This window comes from Mirounga angustirostris, unplaced genomic scaffold (assembly GCF_029215605.1).
Source record: "Mirounga angustirostris isolate CCGP_5_RB_7025 unplaced genomic scaffold, mMirAng1.0.hap1 SCAF_12, whole genome shotgun sequence".
Classification (NCBI taxonomy): Eukaryota; Metazoa; Chordata; class Mammalia; order Carnivora; family Phocidae; genus Mirounga; species Mirounga angustirostris.
Window position 1 is genome coordinate 80,012,583 of NW_026991720.1, and position 24,485 is coordinate 80,037,067.

General features: G+C 39.4%; 1 protein-coding gene across 10 annotated transcripts in view; it reads left to right on the top strand.

Moving 5' to 3' along the window:
• Positions 1–647: 647 nt before the first annotated feature.
• CACNA2D1 (calcium voltage-gated channel auxiliary subunit alpha2delta 1) overlaps positions 648–24,485 on the top strand; it is a 507,273-nt gene continuing 483,435 nt past the window's right edge. For 4 of the 10 annotated variants that reach the window (XM_064575347.1, XM_064575348.1, XM_064575351.1 and 1 more), the window contains exon 1: positions 652–1,083. In XM_064575347.1, the coding sequence (XP_064431417.1) occupies positions 989–1,083 (95 nt within the window). In that variant the 5' untranslated portion in view covers positions 652–988. Of the gene's footprint in view, positions 1,084–24,485 lie in introns of all 10 variants that reach the window. The other 6 variants (XM_064575349.1, XM_064575353.1, XM_064575352.1 and 3 more) reach the window with 3 other exon arrangements.

Genomic DNA, 24,485 nt, shown 5'->3' on the forward strand with positions numbered 1-24,485 from the left:
GAGGCTCCGTCCTCGCCAGGTGAGCCCTGCTTGGGCGTGGGGCCGCGGGCACGACTGTCATTCTGCCACGCCAGAGGCTCTAGCCTCTGGCACCCCTGGGCAAACAAATAGTGCCACCTGGTAGAGTCAAAAGTGGTGCTTTAAAATGCAAATACGAACCCCTCCTACATCTGTGGTCAAATCGCTTCTCCACGATTCCTAGGCAGGCGGGGGCTTCTGCGCCTGGGAGAAGGGCTGGCTGGGGCAGCGCGCCTGCCTGGGCAAAAATAACCCCCGAAGACGCAAGCCAAGTACTCGGCTGGAGCTCTGCAGCCTGTGGATGCCCGCTGGGCGGCTGGCTGGCCCCCGCGAGCCCCGTGGGGCTGGGTCCGCTCCCCCGCCTCACGCCGCGCGGCGGGAGCAAGCCGACGCCGACTTTGGGAGTTCCTCTCTGCCTGGTAGGGAGGGCTGCCCCGGGCCGTCTCCGCCCGCCTGCTCTGACGCCCCCCCCTCCCGCGGCCCACCCCCGCCGCCTCCCTCTGACTTGCCCGGAGAAGCCAGACGGAGCCGCTCCCTGCCACAAGTCTCTCCGCCAGCCGTTCCCCCACTCCTGCATCCCCCCCGCCCCTCCCCAGCGCCGCCCCCGCCCCCGCCCCCGCCCGCGCCCGCGCCCCCGGCAATCAGGGGAATAAACCGGGGAGGAAAGCGAGAGGCACAGGCGTAGCGAGAGCGCGCGAGCGCCGGCGGACTCGCCCAGCTCCGTTTGCGAAGTCGCCCTTGATGGCGGCGGAGGCGCGGCAGCCGCGGCGCGGAGCAGCCGACGCGCGCTAGGGGGTCCGCCCGCCGCCGCCCCTGCCCCGCGCGCGCCAGTCCGCGCCCCGGCCCCCGGCGCGCCCGCTCTCCGGACGTCCGCGCTCCGGCCGGCGTGTGCTGCTGCTCCCCGCGCGGTTTCCAGCGCCGTTCCTTCCCGCGGCTCGGGAGGAGGCGGGATTGATCTTCGATCGCGAAGATGGCTGCTGGCTGCCTGCTGGCCCTGACGCTGACACTTTTGCAGTCTTGGCTGATCGGCCCCTCGTCGGAGGAGCCGTTCCCTTCGGCCGTCACGTAAGTCGCCGGGCCGGGAAGGGCTGCGAGGGCGCGCCGAGGGGTGCCGCGGGAGCTGGGCGCGGGGACGGCGCCCGACCAGCGGGGCTCTTCTGCCCGTGGGGGTGGGGAGCGATCCGGGCTGGGATCTGGAGAGGCCGAGCGGGCGGTGCGCGCCGCTCGCCGCCGGACTGCGCGCCGAGCCGGCGCCCGGGCGCCTCGGGGGGCCGGGCTGTCCCGGGAGACGTCCGCCGCCGACTCGCGGCGCCCCCGCCCGCCCCCGAGAGGGTTCCTTAGACTTCGAGTTTAGCTGTACTGGGGGGAAGAAAGTTTCCAGCCAGATACGCGCTGTCCTCAAATCCAGTCCAGGAAAAAAAAAAAAAAAAAAAAAAAGTTGTGTTTGCTTGGGTGTTTTACAAATAGGTAATTTCATGCTTGCCAGGGTGGCATGGACTTCTCCCGCCCTTGGCCTGGGGGATGCTAATCGCTGTAGTGCCCCAACTCATTAAATCGCAAATTACGGGGCGCACTTGACAGTCCGTGTCATCCGAAGAGTGCTCGCGCGACGCAGCTTAGAGTGCTGTCCGCTCAAGGGGCTCGCGGGTTTGGGACCACGGACCACACCATCCAACCTCCTCATCCTTCTTTTGAAGCATCTAAGTGCGGGCAGACGCGCTGTTCCTGCTCTTAGAACGAATAGAACCTATTCTTTGAGGGAGCGATGTACGTTTCCAGAGTCGCCTGCAATTTTCTCTTATTTTTAACATTTCTAAAATCACTTAAAAAATTCGCTGCCGTTCTGGAAATAGAGTATCTAAAGGTAACTCTGGAGTCACACGGCAGGAAGGGAATGAAAAATAATAATTCTCTTTTCTCTCAGTCTGGAAAAAAAGAAGCAAAGTCAGTAGCTCATAAAAATATATACACATTTTTAAATGCGCTGAAGAGCCTGTCGGGCATTTTGGGAAAGCATTTATTTTGGTTCTTAAAGCTACTTTAAAGCTTCTAAGAGTAGATGATCTTAAATGGATGAGTCACTTTAATGCATTTTCCATAACAAAAACAAAGCCCAAGGTAGCCTTCCCGGTATTTCTGCTGTTGGGAATTATTTGCTGTCCTTTGTTGGCCGAGTGCTGAATACTGGAGTTTTTGGTGGATGCTAACAGTGAACCTTTACCTCTTGAAACCCTGCAGCGATTATTTAAGATGCAGCTTAAAGTATTTATTCCATTAGGTGTCAGTGTAAGAATCTGAAGGATGCACATTCTCACCCGGAGAAGGGGAGTGTCGAATATTTTTTGTCATTGATTTACAGTCGTGTTCCTTTTTAGATAATCTTCCATAAAGATGATGGCAGATCCTTTTTGTTAGGAAGCGAAAGGGGAAATACCATCTGTAGATCTCTCTTTAATTGGTAGGATGTTCCAAGCGGATATTTTGAAATATATAGAGTAAGAATTGCTCTAAAGATGCTTCAAAATTATTCACTCTTATTAGGAAATTACACTTTTATTGATTGAATTCTTTATTCTTTTTGTAGCTTGGCCTATAAAGCGAGAACTCAAGTGACTCGCTTTCATTTGTGTCAAATGGAGAGGTGGCTCTTCAAAAAGGAGTCTGTGTGTGCAGTTGACATATTTTTAACGTGTTATTTTTAACTGACAATTTATCAATATTTCTTTCATTTGGAGGGAATGCATCATTCACCCCACTGGGGGAAACTGTGACTTTTTACAGATACAACAAAATACAACCTTTTATTCCAGAACATACCATTGTAAAATACTAATGTACAAATCCTTATTGTGAGAAGGACCTCTGCAAAAAATGCTTTCCTAAAATTAAAATAACTTCATGTTTATGATCAGAAATTCACTGGAGACAAGACGAAAATAAATAGGGAAGAAAAATAGGAATCAGGAAACCACAATTTCTTCCCCTTGAAAGGATTTGAAATTTATTTTTTAACAATGGGAATTTAAGATATTTTCAAATAATATGAAACATTAATTATTTTGTAGAATAAAAGCTTAATAAAAGACTTTGTAGAGCTAAGTGAGTCTCCTGTAGGTAACATTAATGCTATTTGTATAAGTCTTGTGCATTTTCAGTAATTTATTCCTGAAGTTAAAATATTCTGAGGAGAGGAGAAATGAGAGTTGACATTTGTACTTCTTGTTAGGTTTCTGAATAAACTTTATGAAATTTAAAAAAGTGCAGTGTTAATTTTATCAAGGTGTGCCATTTGCTTTTCTTGCAAGAAAAGGATTCGTATTGAGTGTTTATCATGATAAATCTCAAATCTTTGGAAAAAAAATTCCAAGCCTATAAAAACTCAGTACAAAGATTACATAGTATCATTGAAGGCAAACTGTTAACACTCCTATGTATAAATTTCTCTGGAAATCATTAATAAATTTTTTTTTTTTTGACAATTTTATTTTTCCCCAGAAAATGTAGTATCAGTTTTAGAGGAAGAGCATGCCATCAACACAGTATAAAATTAATTGTGCACTCACTGGAGTGGGACCTGAATTAGAATTACTAATACAAAGCTTTAATTTTTTTAAGTAGTGTTTACAATAATATTAAAGGTTTAAGTTTTATTATAGTAAAACAAATGTATCCTTTTAAATTTCTTTTTTAATTTTTCCTGGTTTAGCATATATTCTCACATAGCATATTCTTCTGGATTTAAGTATAGTTAAACTGTTCTAAGACCTAACACTAAAATAACAAGGTTTCCCTCCCCCCACCAAGAAAGGAATTTTGATACAGTTCTTTTGCTAGGTTAGGCTTTACTTTTGGAAATGATTGTCTCAATAAAGTGTGAATTGTAAATATGCCATATAGTATCAACCACCTAATGCATATTGGTTTATATATAAATGGAAGTCACACCATTTTCATGTTATAGTATGCACATATTATATTGGTAGTTTAAGATAAGAGTTTTCAAAGAGGGAGAGTTCTTGCTTGTTCTAGAAATAATTTCTTAGCACATAAATAAAAACACTTTTGTTTTAAAACTCAGAATGATATGTATGTTAGCCAATATTGTAACGTTAATTTAAATCTATTGCTTTTTTAGAATCTATTTACAAATCCGGATTTTAAAAAAAATCACTGTAGTTGTAACTATTTAATGTTAAACTTTTATCTCAGTCACATCAAAATACCAATCAGTCAGGAGTAATTGGCTGAGAGCCCATTGGTATATGAGGATTTTAATATAGACTGTGTAATAGGATACACATATTAATAAGAATTATAGGTATCTAAAGGAAATAGATACATCTCATGAAACAGTAGTAGTTTGGGGTTTAAATACTTAAGATATAAATATTTTTTTCTGTTATTAGACAAATTTATATTTACAGGCTATAGGAAATAAGTTTATGTCATAACATGGGAATGGATATCTTTTTCATGTGTTAGAAGTGACATAATTATTTTCATTTGGGCTTACCAATTTCTGTTCACATACTACATGTATAAGGAAATGTGCCTTAAGATAAAATATGAGGTAAAGTAATAAGTGTAAATGAAGACCTAAAAACAATGACCATTAATAAATCCCTTTCTCAGCTCTTTAATTTGTTCTCATAAGCTTAACCATAAGACAACATTTATCATTCCACAGGTGTATGTTTAAAATATGCAACAGTAGGTATATTTTTCAGATAAGTAGTAACTTGATGTTAAATATCTTAATATTTATACATGGGTATATGTGTAGCTATTTGGATTGGCATTTGAATGTGAGCATTAGGCAGAGAGTAATGGATATGATCTAAAAAACATTTTGGAAAGGTACAAGAATCTAAGCTTATGGTTTTAGAAAGGAAATAAGATGTACCTTTATTGTTGTGTGTGGCTTTCACCAGTTTAATTTTAATTTAATAAGTGCATATAAATTAAAATCTATAGCAAGTTGTTCATTTTGAAAATAGAAACTTTACTACTCTTTTTCTTCAAAGAAACCTGGCTGTGCAGACTTTTCTATTATTTCGCCAACACTGGTTAAAAAAAATAATGAAATACTTTTCATTCTTGGGTTTATACATCGTAAGGTTTTGCAGAAAGAAAAATAACACATGCAAATTACATATTCACATTTACTGTTTAGATTTATAAGTATATATAAGAAATAACAATGCATTTAGGAATTTTTAAAATGACTTAAAAATTGTACCCATACAAAGTATTATTTAATTGATATGTTTTCTGGAGTATCATTATATAAAACACATACAGAGAAATTTCTGTTCTTTTCCCTGTTTTTTAGTACAGATACAGATTTCCAGGGAAGTAATCTGTTCTTCTCAATTCACATCTTGTTTTCTAATGAATGTCTTCGAACTGTTTATAACCTTAAACTGGAGACTTAAATGGTTAAAATAAAGTGTATTTTAGGGAAATCATCTGATCTGTTGATTTCCTTCGGTCCCTTACATGTATAGACATAATCAGTTCCAACATAAACATACTTAGATAGGAGTTTGAAAAAAAAATCAGAATTTGTTTCAGTGTTTCTAAAAAAGTAACATTTTGTTATTACTAAAGGGTCAGCCTTCCATCATTTGTAATAGTACCGTTGTAGGATTTCAGAAAAGCCTATGAGCTGCTCACCATGGGGAATGAGGTCTGTTCTATCACATCCAGTCCTCATTTAGTTAAGACTTAGAGTGTGCATCAGACCCTGTGTCATACAGTGTCGGCCACTTTTTCTTTTCATGGGCTGTTTATGTCTAGTACCACAAACGTCCCCAAGCCTTTCATAGGATTGCTTTCCAGTAAACTTCAAACTGTATCAAGATGGTCAACCATGTAGCTTAGGCTTGATTTATTGTGTGTGTGTGTGTGTGTGTATGCCCAAATCATGAAACTGGTTGTATCATATTGTTTACAGATTTGAAAGAAAAAGGCAATTGACTTCAATGTTAATTGAAATAAAAATGGTAGTACTTTGGGCGCCTGGGTGGCTCAGTTGGTTAAGCGACTGCCTTCGGCTCAGGTCATGATCCCAGGGTCCTGGGATCGAGTCCCACATCGGGTTCCCGGCTCAGCGGGGAGCCTGCTTCTCCCTCTGACCCTCTCCTCTCTCATGCTGTTTCTCTCTCGCTCGCTCTCCAATAAATAAATAAATCAAATCTTAAAAAAAAAAAAAATGGTAGTACTTTGTGAAAAATAATGTATTTACCTTTTCCTTCAGGGCCTAAAATATCAATATTGCATAATTAGATAACTTGTCTACCTTATATTATAGTATTTTATTTATTAGGTAATATTTTATGTGTATATATGTATTATATGTAATATATACATGTATACGTATTATATGTAATATATACACATATTGTGTTGTATATATGTGTATATATACACATATGTGTGTGTATATATATGTTAAATATATATATATGTGCATGCATGCACATGTATTTCTTTTAACCTTCTTCAAGTGGTTTGCTAGGGTAGAAAAACCTCAGTGAGGTAAATTTATTAACAGTCATGGATGCTCAGAGATTCCTGCCAATCCACAACTGTTTTTGTGGTTGAATGTCTTTCAAAATATTTTTGTAACACTAGCATTTCAGAATAATTTTTCAAGAGAATCAAAGGAGACATTGTATACAAAAGCAGCTTGCAATGCTCAGGTCCTATAGAGATGAGTTATTAACATAATTGATGAGTAATAAAGAAAGTATGATTTTGCCATCTTTTTAGCAAAATAAGTACGGGAAAGAAACTACTGCATTTGAAATGTTGGCACCTATTAAAAGGCCTTTGCATACTAAGCAGTTTTTATTTCAGACATTTAGATATGGGATACTTAGAAATTTGTAAGAATGAAACATATTTGGTGTGATATGCTTTAGGAATAAAGGATAAATGTGAACAGTTTAAAAAATTTTATTTGTAAAATATAAACTGTTAGGTTTCCCTTATGGGTTTATATAATTTGTAGTGATTCAGTATTATTGCTCCTTTAAAATTGCCATTTATACAGATTTTAACGAGATAATAAACAAGGAAAAGATTGACATTGTGGCCAAAACGAACTGGCACACTTTTACAGTTAATTTCAATTACGCAGGATCAGGTTGTTACATATGAAGCAATATTTAAAGTTCTCTTTGAATATGAATGCGGGATATTTCTGGCTAAATGTTATTTTAACATTTGCTTCTTCTGATTTTTTTTTTAACCATATGCTTCTGCTGGATTAAAAAAATTAGGATACATTTTAAATTCTGTATCATAAATTGAAGAACAACTTAAAGGAGAAATGATGGCAATGGATAATAATGGTGTTGCCCATTTTAAAGGCTTCAGATTTGGGGATAATCTTACTGTCAATTTGAAAATTATTTTTCCTCAGTCATTAAAAATTTATTATAGTTGTCTCTGGGCAAACTGGAAAAATAACTCCTGTATTCTTTTATTCAGACAGCTAATTGCTACTTCTCTGTCTTTCATACACCTACCCATTTACTGTTAATCATGATTCATTATTATTTGCATATAACATCAAATCAAATGGGGAGTTTTTGCTTTGTTTTCTCCCATGTGACCTGTGACCAGACCTCAGGACCTTCTCACTTGAATCTTCTTTGACTGTTTCAGGGGCCTTTCTCTTACCCTCAGACATTTCTCTCTATGGGGAAATTGTTGAGGGATTTTAATGCACAGATAAATCTGTAATACATGATCAACACTTCTACCAAAATTGTCAAACAGTCTAGACAATTGTTTCTTTTGACATTTTCCCACCTACTGTGGGGGATAATTAGGGGAAGGAGGAGAAAGAGCTAATAAAATTGTTCTCTGTCTAAGGTGCCTACTGTCAGGCTATAGAAAGGGACGGTTAGACATTAATGATGTCTTATTTTGAGGGTTAAAGGAAGAATGGCTCAGTAAAATAAATGGGCTTAGGCACACTGAGGAAATCTGTCTTAGAAAAGCGATCAAGAGGTGTTGTGGTGAAAATCCCATGAGAAATGATGCATGGTATGTGGGGCAGACAAAGGAGCTTTCCGATTTACGTGGTGTGAATTTACATTAAGGATGCTAAAGGGGTTACTGGTTATTTTTTAATTTTCTTTTTTCCCCCACTTCCCAAGTGAGCGTGGCTATTCTGGAAATTATGTTTCCTGAACATCATATTCATTTATTCATTTATAGAGACCTAAATATATTTATAATATGGACATTCACCTTAGAAACCAAAGACAATATAGTTGTCAAGATCTCAAAAAATAGAAGCAATTAAACATTTTTTTAAAGAAAACCTTGCGATAATGGTTAATTAGGTAAGAGATATTAGTATAACACCTTATTAAAAGCTTAAGTGCTGATCATCAAAAAAGAAATTCTATAAGTAAATTTCTTCAATTAGATGACAGAGGATGAAATAACTTGCAGATAGGTAGGATTCTAGGTAGTACATTTAAGACTTCAGACCTCTGAGTACGTAGTACATCATATGTTTTAATTTACGCTTTTTTTTAATGTCTCCTGCTTCAAATATTTTTAACATCAAATGTAATTTAACGATTAATGCAGGTATTGTTATTCAGTGTAAATTATGGAGTGCACTGAACTATATGCAGAGTATCCAAAGTGAGGAAGAGAGTCCCCAAGGAAGACATTTACATCTCCCAACCTACTTTAAAGCAGCTGGATCTGTCAGAGCATGACTAAGGAAAAGCACATAGCATGTTGAAGAAGCACTGTCTATTTTGTACTAGGCATAGGGCTTCTGGGTGGGAAGAGATGTTGCTGGGACTGGGCCATTGGTTTGAGTCTCGGTTGTAAAATGTTTGGACCTAGGCTGTAATTTCGTAAGACCTGAAGGGGGGATGGGCAGTGTTCACAACAATGTGGACGTTTGTGGTAGCCCAGCTCTGCATATTCAAACAATGTTGGCCTTCATCCTAGGGTTTTTTAAAATTAAAAAGGAAAAGTAATACATGTTGAATCACAGTGTGTAGATGATCGATTCAAGAGCGCCAGTAATTGGAGACAGGGAGAACAGTTAGTAAACCATTACATCGTTCCCAGAGTGAGAGATGCCCAAGGTCCAAAAAAGAATAGTGGTGAGGGGAGAGCAGAGCAGATGGGAAACATAAGGCAGGAGTAAAATTTCAGGTGCTGTTGGTTATGGGATTTGGGGAAGTAGGAAGAGATCAGAGTCAGAGATGATTCTAAGAGCTCTATCAGGTAAACCATGCTACACTGAACTTGGTAGACTAGAGAACACAGTAGGAATGGTGGGGATGAAAGTGATAGTTTCACTGTTGGACATCTTGAGTTTGCAGGGTCTCTGTAGATGACTATTCAGCCATTAGAAATAGGTATCTAAGGGGATTTGAATAATATAATGGTTCCAGTAGAGTGTTGCAGAAAGAGGCATGGTTTCAGTGCCTTGAGGAGTTGGTAGCTGGTGGCAATAAAGAGCAAGCTGCGGGTTGTTCTTTCAAGGAATTTGGCAGTGTGAGGAGAGATACAGAGAGTTCAGAAAAGGGAGTTTGAGGGATTTGGCATTCTTCTGTTTACAGAATTAAAAGAGTTATGTCAGGCAATTTGGAATTGTACGTAGTAGAAACCCATAGGACTATCTTAAACCAAAAGGGGAAATATTTTTCACTGGTAGTGGCTGGATGATCCTTCATGGGAGTTTAAGGTCAAGGATGTGCCAACAATGGCAAAAAGGGGTGCGACTGCCATCAGGATCATCTCTCATTCCAGTCTCTGGTTTTCTTTGTCTAAGTCTTCATTCTTCTCTGTCACTGCAAATTGGCTTTCTCTGCTTCCCAGTGTTTATTGAATGGCTGTGAGGGCTTACAGTTTCTCCACTGAACAGTTTGAGACTAGAATCCTAGTCTGAAACATAGCCTCCTAAACAAGGTATGTTGACATTCTGAATGTGGGCCAGATGACCATCTCTAACCCATTCAGTTGTGACCGGGAGATGGGGTTTGGAAAAAGGACTCTGGTTGCCTGAGCTTGGGTCACTTCTGCACACGTTGGTACCATCTCACTGGGAGGTCCTACACTGCAACAGGCCAGTTGCTATTACCATGAATAGAGCAAGAGGCAGTTCTTAGAAAAAGGCTCCTGGAGGGTGGGGAAGGTTGTAGAGACAACTAGGTAAGTGTTACCAGATGGGAGATTTGGGCTTATCAGAGGGAGAAGGCCAAATGGCAGAGATGAAAGAGATGAGAGAGGCCGTGATTGATGGGAGAATGTTCTGACACAGGCAGGTGAGGCAGGGATCCAGAGGAAGAACAATGTCTTACAAAGTAACTTCTGAAATATGAAATAGCCTTGAGAATTAAAGCAGATGGTTGGAATGTAAGATAGACACACTTTTAATTTGCTGGAGACGTTTTTAGAGGAATGCTCCAAATTACAGATTCCATTTTCGAGAAGAAGGAATGACGTGATTCAGAAATGTAATACATACACGTTAGCAATGTTCAAATTTTGAGATGCACCAACTAGAGTATTTGATGGTAACAAAACTCCAGTTCACCGCTGTATTCCCTTTGGACGGAGCAACATTTGGTTCCCTTTTGTCTTTTTCTTTTATGCTTTATAAAAAAATTTTTTTTATTAAAAAAAATTTTTTTAAGCATTTTATTTATTTGACAGAGAGAGAGAGCGAGAGCACAAGTAGGGGAAGCAACAGGCCGAGGGAGAAGCAGACTCCCCGCCAAGCAGGGAGCCTGATGCGCGGCTCAAACTCAGGACCCTGGGATCATGACCTGAGCCGAAGGCAGACACTTACTGACTGAGCCACCCAGGCGCCCCCCACCCCTTTTTTGAGAGATATCCTTGAAGATGTGTGTAGTTTTGCAGGTTTTAGTATTGCATGTGTTTATGGTGGGAAGATGTTGCAGACATAGCAGTGAAAAGGAAAAAATAGTTCTTTCTTTTGCCATTCTAGTGTAATTTATTTGTTATTTGGCAGATGGGGGTAGTTTACTGGCCCACCCTGTAGGTGCTCCCACCCCACCCCATATCCAGTCTTTAGCACAGGGCAGAAATTTGAATTGCAACAGATCCGTGTCAAGAAAACAAAACAGGGCGCCTGGGTGGCTCAGATGGTTAAGCGTCTGCCTTTGGCTCAGGTCATGATGCCAGGGTCCTGGGATCGAGTCCCACATCGGGCTCCCTGCTCCTTGGGAGCCTGCTTCTCCCTCTACCTCTCTCTCTCTCTCTGTCTCTCATGAATAAATAAATTAAAAAAAAATCGTTTAAAATAAAAAAAAGAAAACAAAACAATAGATTTTATAAGATCACAGACCCCTGACAGATAGAATATTCCTGCAAAGCCTCTCCCTGGTCGCCCCTTACAAAGGGCATCTCAGTTCTCCTGAAGATCTGGAGATCACTGGCAACTGCCATCCCAGTGGTTCCCTGAGTGTCCAAGATGACTGAATGAGTGGCTTGGATCACAAATGCCAGTGGATCTAAGAATCAGTCTTGATCTCATTGGTCCCAGCTCAGTGTGGAAAAACCACCCTTGTGGTTTGTAACAAGAGATGAGAAGAGTCAGATGGAAGAGTGCGCTAAATAGTTCCCTTTTGTGACTTTGTTCCTTTTTTCTCTCCCGTAGGTGTTTACAGTGTACTTGAGTTTATTTTGATGTCTCTTCTTGCAGCATGTCTGGACACTCATAATTACTAACAACCATCTTCCAATTATTATAATATTGCTTTCTGATCACTTTGAGTGCCTGGTGTATGCCAAGCACTGTGAATTAACACTGCATGTTTTTTAAGCCATCCAACCTTCAAGCCAGTCCCCTAAGAGAAGTATTATCATTTTCCCTGTTTTATAGATGAGGAAAGTTAACTTTAGAACTTGAAGAACTTTTCAGAATTTTCTTAGGAGCTAAAAATTTGATCCCAAGCAGCTTGACTCAGAACCCGACACTTACCTGCTATCCGTTGCTGCTCGATTACGGCGGGAGCTCGGTGTGTTAGCATCCACCCTCTCACCTGGTCCAGTTGTGGACGGCTGCATATTCCAGCAGGGAGGTCGAATGGAAAGAGGAGTCATTGTAAAGCAGAGCAAAACCAACTCTCGGTTTCGATTTCTCCATCTGCAGAACAAGGATAATATTAACTTAATCCTGAATCACAGTGTTATATTATGAGGATCAAAGGAGAGGATGCATGGGGAACTTTGAAGGACTGTTTAACGGGCAGGCTTTATTATTTGTACCACTTGTGATTTTTCTGCCTTCTAGAAATCATGAATTGATGACTAAGGTTTAGCGAGCTAGATTCTTGTGCTAATATATCACTCGGGCCATTAGAAAAGCCTGAAATGAATGGGCAAAGAAACGTTTAGCAGGCCTGAGAAATGTCTCTTCCTAAAACTTGTGTAGCCTTTAATCCTGAAGTGGAAATGAAAGGACTAGAGTGAGTGAAGTGTTCTGTCTCTGGGTTAAGGACACAACCCGTGTCCTAAAAGGGACCACGGAGACAGCAGAACCACAAAGGATTTGATGTGTTTTATCTTGACATTTCAGCCAACACCTGTTGTCTGAGAACTGTGCCACAGGAGGTTGAATCTATTTTTAAAAGCCATCCCTTTGCTGATAACCTCTCATTTTCAAACACAGATGTGAGTTTTCAGCTTCAGGACAGACTATTGTAAAGTTAATAAACCAGGGTGTCCATGATGTGTATAGAAATGATTTCAGACAACCCTACAAATTGGGCGAGCACAGAGGAGTAAAATCAAGGCCAGTGCGTTTTTAGCAACCAACACAGAAGTCGGTAAAAATCTGCCAAGAGCGTACTGAAAAAGGCCAATTTTCATTTGACTCATCCAACTGATGATTAGTTGCACTCACCTAACCCTACCCCTTCACTTTACAGTATAAATGGAGGTCAGCCTGTTACAAACTTTGATCTTTTGTTGGTAGAAAGAAAACACCTAAATAAAATTACTACTGCACATATATCTAATCGATTCCTGGAGAAAGCAATGTTTTAGATGAAACTGTGCATTAATAACATGACTCAGGAGTCCAACTTGGTGATACCATTGAAGTAGCTTGTTTTCGAGTGCCAGGGACCGGCCTTTTTATGGCAGTCATCTTGACATTTGCCACAGAAAGGAATGTGCAAAATCCTTACGATGTTTGTCACTTTAAAAATACCAAGCCCTTCATTGCCTAGACATTATATTAGAATTGACTTAAATTTGCATCTGCAGAAATGTTAGGAGAGACAAACAAATGGGCCATGGGAAGCCTCAGGAGGATGGGCACAATGGAGGGTGGGCAGATTGCTCTAAATTAGACATGCAGAATGCTTGGTTGTCTCTGCAAACACCTGATTTTCCTGTCGATATGAATGTAGAAATCAGAATTAATTTTAATGAGGTAAAATTTTATTGTGCATGGGTAGTTCAGTTTTCCCAGGGGATTGATTGATACATGGTGTTAAGGTCTGCTGGTGAGTAATTGTTTAAAATTTATATTAATACTCTACGGGAATAAATAAACATAGGGGAATGGTAGCTCATCACAGAGCAAACCATGTATGATAATTAGATGAGGTCATCCATCTCCTTAAATTATCAGATGTGACACAACCTGTCTGTGTGGTGTCTAAAAGCCAGCTGAGTCCCTGGGTGTAAATGACCGTGACAGAGGGGTGGTTGGAGGGTTGCAAGCCTTGGATTTGGTCCCACCCTTTCTGGGTTTTTCTGCAAGCGAAGTAGATTGGCCCCTGGAATTCTGTTTTTATAATATGCACGGGGATCTAAAACCCGAGATCAACAGGCTGCTCAGAATCTGTTTTTTTCTTTCTTTTTTTCTGTTTCCTCTACATCCCTACCCTAATTGCAGGGAATCATATTTATATGCTGCATATAAATATGGTGTGTATAAACATTATATATGATGTTTATATTTATTATATCTAATATAACAATATATTAAGATAATAGGTATTACATATATTAGACATTATATGTAAACATAAATATGTTAATGCATGTAAATATTGTATATAATATAAACATTTATATGAAATGAAAATAATAAAACAATAATGTACTCATAGATTCAGATGTGTTACATGTATGTAGAATATATATTTAGAAGACATTATAAAACCTGGAAATGCTTTCTACTACCCAGAGGTGCTATCGTACAAATGAAGGATTGCAAATTTCATTAGGAATAATTGAAACATCAAAACGGATGGGATAGGATGTATGCTTGCTGATTATAATTTTAATTTTTTGTTGGCTTTGAGTCCTGTGTACCCACTCTTTCACATCTTCCAAACCCCACAGTGATTCCATATTGCCCCCCACTTGCCTTGGAAAGTTGCTAGGAAGCCTGTTGAAAGACATTTAAGCAAAGCCAGAACCAGACTAGTCTATCTTCTGCAAGTCCCAAGGACTCAAGGAAGGCATTCTGGTGTGGTTGAAAAAATCAGAGTTTTGAGTCAGGTAATGTGAAGGTTAAACCCTGCCTCTGATACAGTTTGTGTGATTGTGGGAAGTTAACTTCCCTGAGTTTCATGCTCTGTAAAAGAGGAATCATACTCCATACTTCTTAGGGGAAATTCTGAGGCTTAAATGAGAGGCTGTCAAGTCCTGGTATGTGTCTATTCCACTGAATGTATTGAGCAAAGGGTGGAAACTGTTGGTTTCTTTCATCCTATTTACTTCACAACCAGGAGAACTGGAGGTTTTTCTCCTGGTTTTAATCCACTCCTAGGGCTGTCAATGGACCTTATTAGGGATTACTTGGCTTTTCTAAATAATCTCTTAATCTGTGCATGTTAAACAGATCAGAGCGTTGGGAGAAAGTTTTCCCTGGAATGAGCATGGGAACGGGAGGACTAAGTCAAAAATGAAACACACCAGACCTTGTTCAGTGTCCTGAGGTCGGGCTCGAGGTTCCTCATCTCATGGCTTGAGTCGTGGTGGTAGTCTGATGTTGGGTTGTAGGTCTCTTGGGAGAGATGACAAGCTGCATCAGCTGCCGGTCGGGACCAGGCCCAGTTTACCAAATTAAAACAGGTTCCTCCCAAGACATGCAGGTCTCTTGTATTTTAAAGGAATTTGGATGTTGGATTCATGCTAAGTATCATTAAAGCTTCATTCTTGTACCTGACTACCAAGTACTTATGGTTCTAAAAAGTGCTCATCTATGGTGTGGTTACAGCCTTTCTAACCAGGCTTCTTCATCTGAACTGCAGAACCCCCAGATAATGATTTGAGAGACTCTTTTTCAGTTCTCTCAGAAATGGTTCATAACTAGTACCATTCTCGAAGCATAGAGAAGGTAATTCTTAAAGAATGGATGCTTTGGAACATTACGGCTTAATTCTCTCATGGACCTTGCCTGGTTGGTTTAAAGTGTGGATTCAGAGCTCAGCTCTCCAATTACTGACTGGGTAACTTGAACGGTTGGTCAAACCTCCTAAGGTTTGGAGAATGAAGAATGTTAATTCATGTAAAGCAAGGGCACAAAGAAAGCACCACGTAAATATAATTTGATTAGAGGCAGGAGAATTTCATGGAGTCAGGTGACTTGGGTTCTTGTTTGTGTCCACCACTAATGATGTGGGCCTGAGGAAGAATTTCTGGCTTTAGCACCTTCTAACACCTGATTGCTTAGCACCTGACTTTCCTAACAACTTGGTATTATAGTGTGTCTGTTGAACATAAACTAGATCTTTCTTGGTACCCGGGTGCTCCAGTGCCTGTGGGTATGCTTTGGAACAAAGATCCCACCTCCTACCTCTGTATTTCAGTTTTCTTTCTTCTGATCTTTCTGAAAGCGAAAATGGTGAAGTCTGATGTTTTCTCTGCTTTTTAATACTCTGTGCTACCCCCAAATTGCACTAACGCATAGTATAGTACAGTACCAGGCTTCTTCCTATATTTGATTGAAGGACATATTAAGAAATATGTAATGAAGTTAGTGATGTTGCAGTCTTGTGTACAGAAAAATAATGTTAGTGGCCCATTGTCACCTGATGATTTTGTTCTGTGAAAGAGGTCCTATAGATGTTCTCTCTTGATAAGATGTTTCTAGTAATTGTTGCAAACTATCCGAAGCTGGTAACTCTAAAACCATACCAGCAATAATTGTGATACTATGTATAACACAGAATGGTGCCCCTCTCCCCCTTTTAAGACTAGCGATAAATATATCATATTTTACCTTGAGGGATAAATTAATATTAGGAATTTTTTTAAAAAAATTCATTCATTTATTTTTGAGAGCGAGAGAGAGAATGCACTTGCGTGGGGCTGAGACCACGACCCCAGCCGAAACCAAGTTGGCCACCCAACCGACTGAGCCACGCTGGTGCTCCTATTATGAAGTGTTTTTAAAAAACAGTATAATTTGGGATGCCTGGGTGGCTCAGTTGGTTGAGCGACTGCCTTCAGCTCAAGTAATGATCCCAGGGTCCTGGGATCGAGTCCCTCATCCGGCTCCTTGCTTGGTGGGCAGTCTGCTTCTCCCTCTGCCTGTTGTGCTCTCTCTGTCTCTCTGAAAAATAAATAATAATAAACAAGAAAACCCCCAAAACCCAGTATAGATCAATTATATTATACTGTTTTTATATTCAGTTTATATTCAAGCTCATCATGCATCTTAAAGTTCAGAGGTGTGTGTGTGGTTTCCCTTGTGCCCAGTTGACTAGCTTTCCTTCTAGTGTGGTTGTATGACTAAATGAGAGAAGTCAGGAAGCCTGTTAAATTCTCAACATGTATGCCAGGAATATTTGAATCAAATTATATAAAAGAGATTGAATACTCACCACCGATTTAAATGAAAGCAAACCAGACAGAATCTTCATAAAGGCATTTTACATGAAGATGGATAGATAACATGAATCCCTTGTGTAGAATTTACTAGTCTAGATTTCATTTATTTATTTTGGTTGGTATTTTTAATACTGTGCACTATACTACCACAAACTTAGTGTGTATTTTCTCACCATTTTCTTTTTTTTAAATTTTTTAATTTTTTATTATTATGTTATGTTAATCACTGTACATTACATCATTAGTTTTTGATGTAGTGTTCCACGATTCATTGTTTGCGTGTAACACCCAGTGCTCCATGCAGAACGTGCCCGCTTTAATACCCATCACCAGGCTAACCCATCCCCCCACCCCCTCCCCTCTAGAACCCTCAGTTTGTTTCTCAGAGTCCATAGTCTCTCATGGTTCGTCTCCCCCTCCTATTCCCCCCCTTCATTTTTCCCTTCCTACTATCTTCTTCTTTTTTTTTTTTTTTTTAACATATAATGTATTATTTGTTTCAGAGGTACAGGTCTGTGATTCAGTAGCTTTACACAATTCACAGTGCTCACCATAGCACATACCCTCCCCAATGTCTATCACCCAGCTACTCCATCCCTCCACCCCCCACCACTCCAGCAACCCTCAGTTTGTTTCCTGAGGTGAGGAGTCTAGCCATGGCTTAGCTGGATCTTTTGCTCGGGACCTCACAAGGCAGCAGTGGGTGTTGACTCGCCTGCTCTCCCTTCTTGGGTTACTCTCTTTTCCCTTTTTAAGCTTATGTGGTTGTTCACACATCTTTGTGTTTGTAGGAATACCTCCTCCCTCCTTCCATTTGTTCTCAGCTCCTAGAGGCTACTCACTTTTTTTTTTTTTTAAAGATTTTATTTATTTATTCGACAGAGACATAGCGAGAGAGGGAACACAAGCAGGGGGAGTTGGAGAGGGAGAAGCAGGCTTCCTGCCAAGCAGGGAGCCCGATGTGGGGCTCGATGTGGGGCTCAATGCGGGGCTGGATCCCAGGACCCTGGATCATGACCTGAGCCGAAGGCAGACACTTAAGGACTGAGCCACCCAGGTGCCCCGAGGCTACTCACTTCTTTTCCTCTCACAGAGCAGTTCACTTCTTCAAGGCCAGTAAGAAAATCTCTGTTCAGAAGGGGGCCCAGTTTTGTTTAAGAACTTTCAACTGAATAAATAGAATGCCCACGGGGCGCCCAGGTGGCTCAGTCGGTTGAGCGTCTGCCTTCGGCTTAGGTCATGATCCCAGGGTCCTGGGATGGAGCCCCCCATCGGGCTCCCTGCTCAGTGCAGAGTCTGTCTCTCTCTTCCTCTGCCCCTCCTCCCTGCTCGTTCTCGCTCTCTTTCTCAAATAAATAAAAAAATAGAAAATCTTAAAAAAAAAAAAAATAGAACGCCCAAGATCATCTCTTTTGATTAACTCAGAATCAAGCGGTTTGAGATCTTACATCTACAGAATCCCTTCCCCTTTGCCACATGACAGCCTCAGCATGGGAGCGATGTCCCTTAATAATCACACGTCCGACCCCCACGGTAGGAGAGTAGAGGATATATGGGAACCAACTTAGAATCCTTTCTTCTACAGGTTTTACTATAAGACAATCATAAAAACACCAAAAAACTAGAAAATAGGATACTCATTCCTTTCCCACTTCAGATGTTCACACACTTTGGAAATGCTGTGAAATTGATGACCTATCATCTTCTTGCCTCCAGGCAGACTGCTTTGCAACATTGGTTCTGATCCATCCTGTAAGGAAAGTAAATTGCAACAGCTCATTCACAACTCCTTACTATGTTAGCTGAACTTTTCACCCTCTGCAAAGAAAAGAATTCTCTGTGCTATGGTTTTAAGCCAATTTATAAGATTATTGTCAATAAGTGTGTGGAAAATTGTAAGACAGTTTTTTTGAAATATAAAGGATTAAGTTACTTTCAAGTTAAGGTTTATACTTTATGAAATCTTAGGTCTCCCGATATTAGGCATTTCCCTGCCCGTATAAACTAGGTGATTTTCTAAAATCCTAATCAGCATTTTTTTTTATACATCTCTGTATGGAATGGTAATGTTTTAACTAATGCCCCAATTATAAAGTATTAATGCAGAAATGTTTATATGTAACTGAAAGCATCCGTATATAATTTCTCCTATTCATGAAGTGAATAGATTTGGGTGAGTAGCTCTGACTTCTGCTTTTCAAAGAGGAAGATGATCATAAAACGCTTCTTCTCAATACCTAAGTATTTGGTACTCAGTAAATTTACCTTAAAAAGGGGGCCCCACTATCCTGCATACAGTACTCCCTTGCTCATTTCATTTTGGAAGTACTGCTGATTGCCTGATTTGTTCAGGATTTCTCTTGTAATACATCTAGCACTAATTAATTTGCTAACACCAGGGGATTCCGGCCAGAGTACTTGTCTAATGCAGTGCTTTTCACACTAACTGTGCTAAAGGAATAGAGTTTATTCACTTTTTTTTTTCCTTTGGGTAAATTTTGTATCCACTGCAACTGTTGGTTTTTATAGAATACAATGACAATCAGTGGGAAAATGGAATTTAAAAATATATGAACTTTGTTTTTAAATAATTAGGTTAAATACTCATTACTTTTTTAAACTATTACAAATGTGTCTAAACACTCTCCATTTCTATACTTTTCCTTGAGCCAGATCTGCAGAGCACAATCTGAGTAACCCTGGTTCAATTGGTTTGGGTGTTTAAGGTAACTAAATGGCTATTTTCAGTTTAAAAATGGCATTTAAAAATTAGACTTTTATGTTAAATCACTTTTTAAAGTGACATAACCCACGTTTTTATTTTGGTTATTGGATAGCTATGGCCTTTTTCCCCAAAATAAGCATAATATTTTGGCTTAAAAGGAGTTCCCTATTTCAGATTGCTACATGCTATATAGTTCCTTAGAATTTTATGTCACTTACAAGCAAATTTGACTTTTAGTGTATTCTCCTTTGAACATTTACTATTCGAAAGAGCCAAAACATTTGCTTTGGCAGAGCAAATATTTTGGTATTGCAATAAAGAGGAAGACTGCTTATGACTACTTCTGTAAGTCAGAGCTAATAGGAAGGTAGCTAATCCCTTTTGATGGATTCTTGGATATATTCAAGAAACAGATGGATCCAAAATTGTTACTCCACAAATATCTTATGTCCTAGAATCAAGATGAAAACATTTAAATACATACCTGAGGTAGGTTGATTTTTTTTATTTTTCCTTTTTTTTTTTTTTTTTTAATCTGTATGAGGTGTACTTGGCCTATGAGGCTGAGGGTATATAAAAATCTCCATAGATACCTCACATCTCAGAGTGTCTGCCAAAGTATAAAAGTATAAATATTCTCACTTTATTGAAATGCATCCATATCAAGCAATATGATTCTCTTAAAGGCAATTAAAAGTTTTCAAAGAATGGCTCAAGTGTTCACTTAGTAAGTCATGAGAATTGCAGAATCTTTTCATTTTATAGACCCTGATTTCTCCTTAGGCATTTGTGCACATTGAAATTATAATGTATGAAAAGAAATTGTTGATTTTCGACAAAGTTTTTGTTGTTTTCTCTCGGTTCAGCTAGAGATTGTTCTGACAACCTTTTGCTAAAGATGTTCTCAAATTGTAGGATTTTACCTAACAAAACCAAAACATATGAAGTTCTAGCCATAGACTGGTAAAACAAGATGATCTGCTCTTTATTTTATGCCATTCTCTGCAGTCCCTTCTGAGTTCTATCAATCAGTATACACTTATTCCTGAACAGTTGTCTCAAGGACTTTCAGAGTTTTTCCTGATTATTGAGAGAAACTAGTTTCCTAAAAAAACAGAATTATATATTTTAAGAATCTCTCGAAGGGTCCTTACTCAATTCTTTAGTGGGTCACTTAAAACTAATCGAATTTAACAACTCTTCTTATAAAGATGCTGCATCTCCCAGCGAATACGTAGGATGTCAAGCCAAGAACAATGTCAATATTGACCGTGCTAGACAAACTCTTGCTAACCCTGCCAGAGCAGCCAGCCCTTCTAAGTGATTTTCAGGATAAGCTCACAAAAAAATACCTTATTGATAAATTCCCTTATAACATAATTTCATGGATCTTACATACTGGAAATTATGGCTATTTCTATGTAGTTTGAATATCTCCTTCAAGAAAGAGAATGGTAATTTAGAGCATGATGAAGACCATGATTTTGAGAAATCTGCTGACATTTTACTAATGGAAATTGTCCAACACCTTGGTAACCATTATACTTAATTACTACAATAGATTATTAACTATTATTAATCTTATGTGCACATCATTTAAAACACCTTGGCCAGATGACCCGCATACGTGAATGTTTTAATTTAACTTTATGCATTTGCAATATGGCCAGAAATGTGGGCAAGAATTTAGAACCAGATGACATTGTCTTATGTTTACATCTAAAAATAAAGTATCATTAGGGTGTCTGGGTGGCTCAGTCAGTTACACGTCTGCGTTGGGCTCAGGTCATGATCCCGGGGTCCTGGGATGGAGCCCTTAATCAGGCTCCGCCTTCAGTTGGGAGTCTGCTTGAAATTCACTCTCTCTCCCTCTGCCCCTATCCCCGCTTGTGCTTTCTCTCTCTCTAATAAATAAAATCTTCAAAAAAAAAATAATAAAAATTAAGTATTATCTTCTTTGTGAGCAGGTTTGGTTAAGGTTTGGTGAGGCCTTTTTCTTAGAACTACCTAGAGCAACAGGGAAAATATGTTTGAAGGTTATATATGGATAAGGCACAAAAACCTTTGTTGCATCATGTAATTTTTAGGAGGCCAAGGTGTTATCTCCAAATTATCTATGAGATTATTCTATTGACCTTTGATGGTTTTGAAATGAAAGTCTTTGGGTTATTCTTTCTCTTTCCTGACCATCTTTAATTAGATTGTGAATTAAGGCACATTTGCACACCTGATCCGATATTCTAATTCTGAGCTGGACCTGCCTCCCGGTGAGCACTGCGGAAGCGACGTGGCCATTAGGTTTCGTTGTGTAGGAGGCAGTCACCAGCTGTGTTAAATGTGGCTTTGTGTCCGTCTGCCTTTCTTTCTCTGTTCTTCTGCCACAATATTTACTCTTTTCCTCATGGATCAAGCGCCCACAAGCTCTTCCTTGGTTGATCAAATTCCTGCTTTTATGTTCCATCCATGATTTGAGACCTCCCACTCTCTTAAAACAACAACAGCAAACAAACCTTTAAGGAACTCTTCCTTCCCAAACCACTGAATAAACAGAACCTTTCTAGAGATATCATTTGAAAGAGAGCTCATTCGCACAGATAAATCTCTAGTGTGTGGACCATATCAAGGCAGACCTTATTTTTAAAGAGGGGATTTTTCTCTAATTCTGTAGTTCTCTTCTGTCTTGTAACTGCAACTATGCAGTCTTAGGGTTTTCTAACTTCAGATTCTGCCCCTTTAATATCGGATATTATTATAAAAAAGTCATCATTTTTGATAGCGCTCAGTGGCACATATTATAGAGTGGTAATAAGCTGAGCATGGCCAGTGAAGAACTACTGTGGATATTAAACAAGGGTGCTATTTTATAAAATTAAAGGTAGTAGAATACCAGTGTAGGAGATTAAGAAGGGCAGATCATTAGGATAAGAGGGACAAAGATGTTTTCAAGGATGTGCACTTAAAGAATTGTAGATAATAATTGAGTTATATACTTAAAAGAACTACATGATACAACCAGCATGAGAGGAAAGTGTGGTTTGATTTCTTTTTGTGCTCTGATTTTTCTGTTTTGTGTCGTTCTGAATTGAAGGTTGAAAATTGACTCCACATAAAACAAAATACAAATTGATCAAAGGCAAGTACTTGGCAAAATTGTTGCTGTTTAGAATAAGGAAACAAGGATCTCAAAACACTTAAAGCAATTACTCCTTGTAGTGTTTTACAAAGAAGGTAGTCTAGCATTTTTTAAGAGGCAGAACTGGGATCCCTCTTTATATCCAGTTAGGTGCATTTCTGAATACTTTTCTCATGCTTTTATCTGACAATGAGAGTGGTTCTGTTTCTGGCCTCCAAGATACGGTAGGTTAAAAGCAATGTTTTATCTTGTAAAGAAAACAAAATCACAAGTTGATAATGGGATGAAAACCGGAAAGAGGTTTTTGGAATCTTTAATTAAAATTATATGAAATTCAGTTTTGACTCATGTATATTTCTTACCAATCTTTGATCTCTCCTAAATTCAGATACAGCGTGATAAGGCTAAACTATTTTAGTTTAATTTTATAATATTTGTTTATATTTCATAATGTATAGTGTTTGGTAACAATGTATAATTTTGACAAGTTAGAACAATCAAATCAGAAAAATTTGACTGAAAGTAACTATTAAGGTTTATTAAAATGCACCCAGGAAAGATAGTATTACCATGTGGAATTTATGCCAAGCCGTTAATTTGCCACACAGTTTCAGGATGGGTTTCTCTAGCTTGGCATTATTGACATTTTGGACCAGACTATTCTTTGTTTGTTTTCTTTTATTAAAAGTTTTTTTAAAATTTAAATTCAATTTAGTTAACGTATAGCATATTATTAGTTTCAGGGGTAGAATTTAGTGATCCATTAGGTGCGTATAACACCCAGTTCTCATTACATCAGGTGTCCTCCTTAATCCCCATCACCCAATTACCCCATCCCCCCACTGACCTCCCTCCAGCAACCCTGTTTGTTTCCTATATTTAAGAGTCTTTTATGCTTTGTCACCCTGTTTTTATCTTATTTTATTTTTCCTTCCTTTCTCCTATTTCATCTGTTTTGTTTCTTAAATTCCACATATGAGTGAAATCATATGATATTTGTCTTTCTCTGACAGACCATTCTTTATAATGAAGGCTTGTCCTGTGCATTGTAGGATATTTAGTAGCATCCTTGGTTTCTATCTCTTAGAAGCCGGTAGCAACCCATCCCCAAGTCATGACAATAAAAAATGTCTTCAGGCATTGTGAAGTGTCTCCTGAGATGCGAATCACCCCTGGTTGAGAACCACTGATCTAAGTGAAATCTGCACAATGAATTGGCCCATGATATGTGTTCCTGTTGCCAGTGCTGTCTATTTCTGGCTCAGTTTCATAATACTTATGTGGTGTTTGCATTTCGGTAACGTTTTGTCACATCAGTGAGTTTTATTCATTAATCCCTGATAATAAGTATGCTATTAAAAAAAAAGGTAAATTGGCTAATTCAGGATATTTTCTAAATTAAGCTGTTAAATTTAGTGCTTTGTGAAGCAGGAAGTGTAATTATTTAACATACAGTCAAATGTACAGGGGTACAATTCCCCTGTTCCTGGAGATCTGTGAATTTCCTGAAGGAAAATTTTGCAGTGAAACATGTCTTTAACAGAAGCGTCCTGGTGTCTGCTCCTTCCTGCTGGGTCTGGAGCGGAAATGAGCCAATCCATCCTGTCCTTGTGCACACTGCATAAAATGCTTTGTAGATACGAGAAATGCTGGACACTTGCCAGGGTGGCCTGTGGGCAAACTAATTAACATGGACACACACACTCTTGTTAGGGGTGTTTGTTTCACCTGGGAAAGATG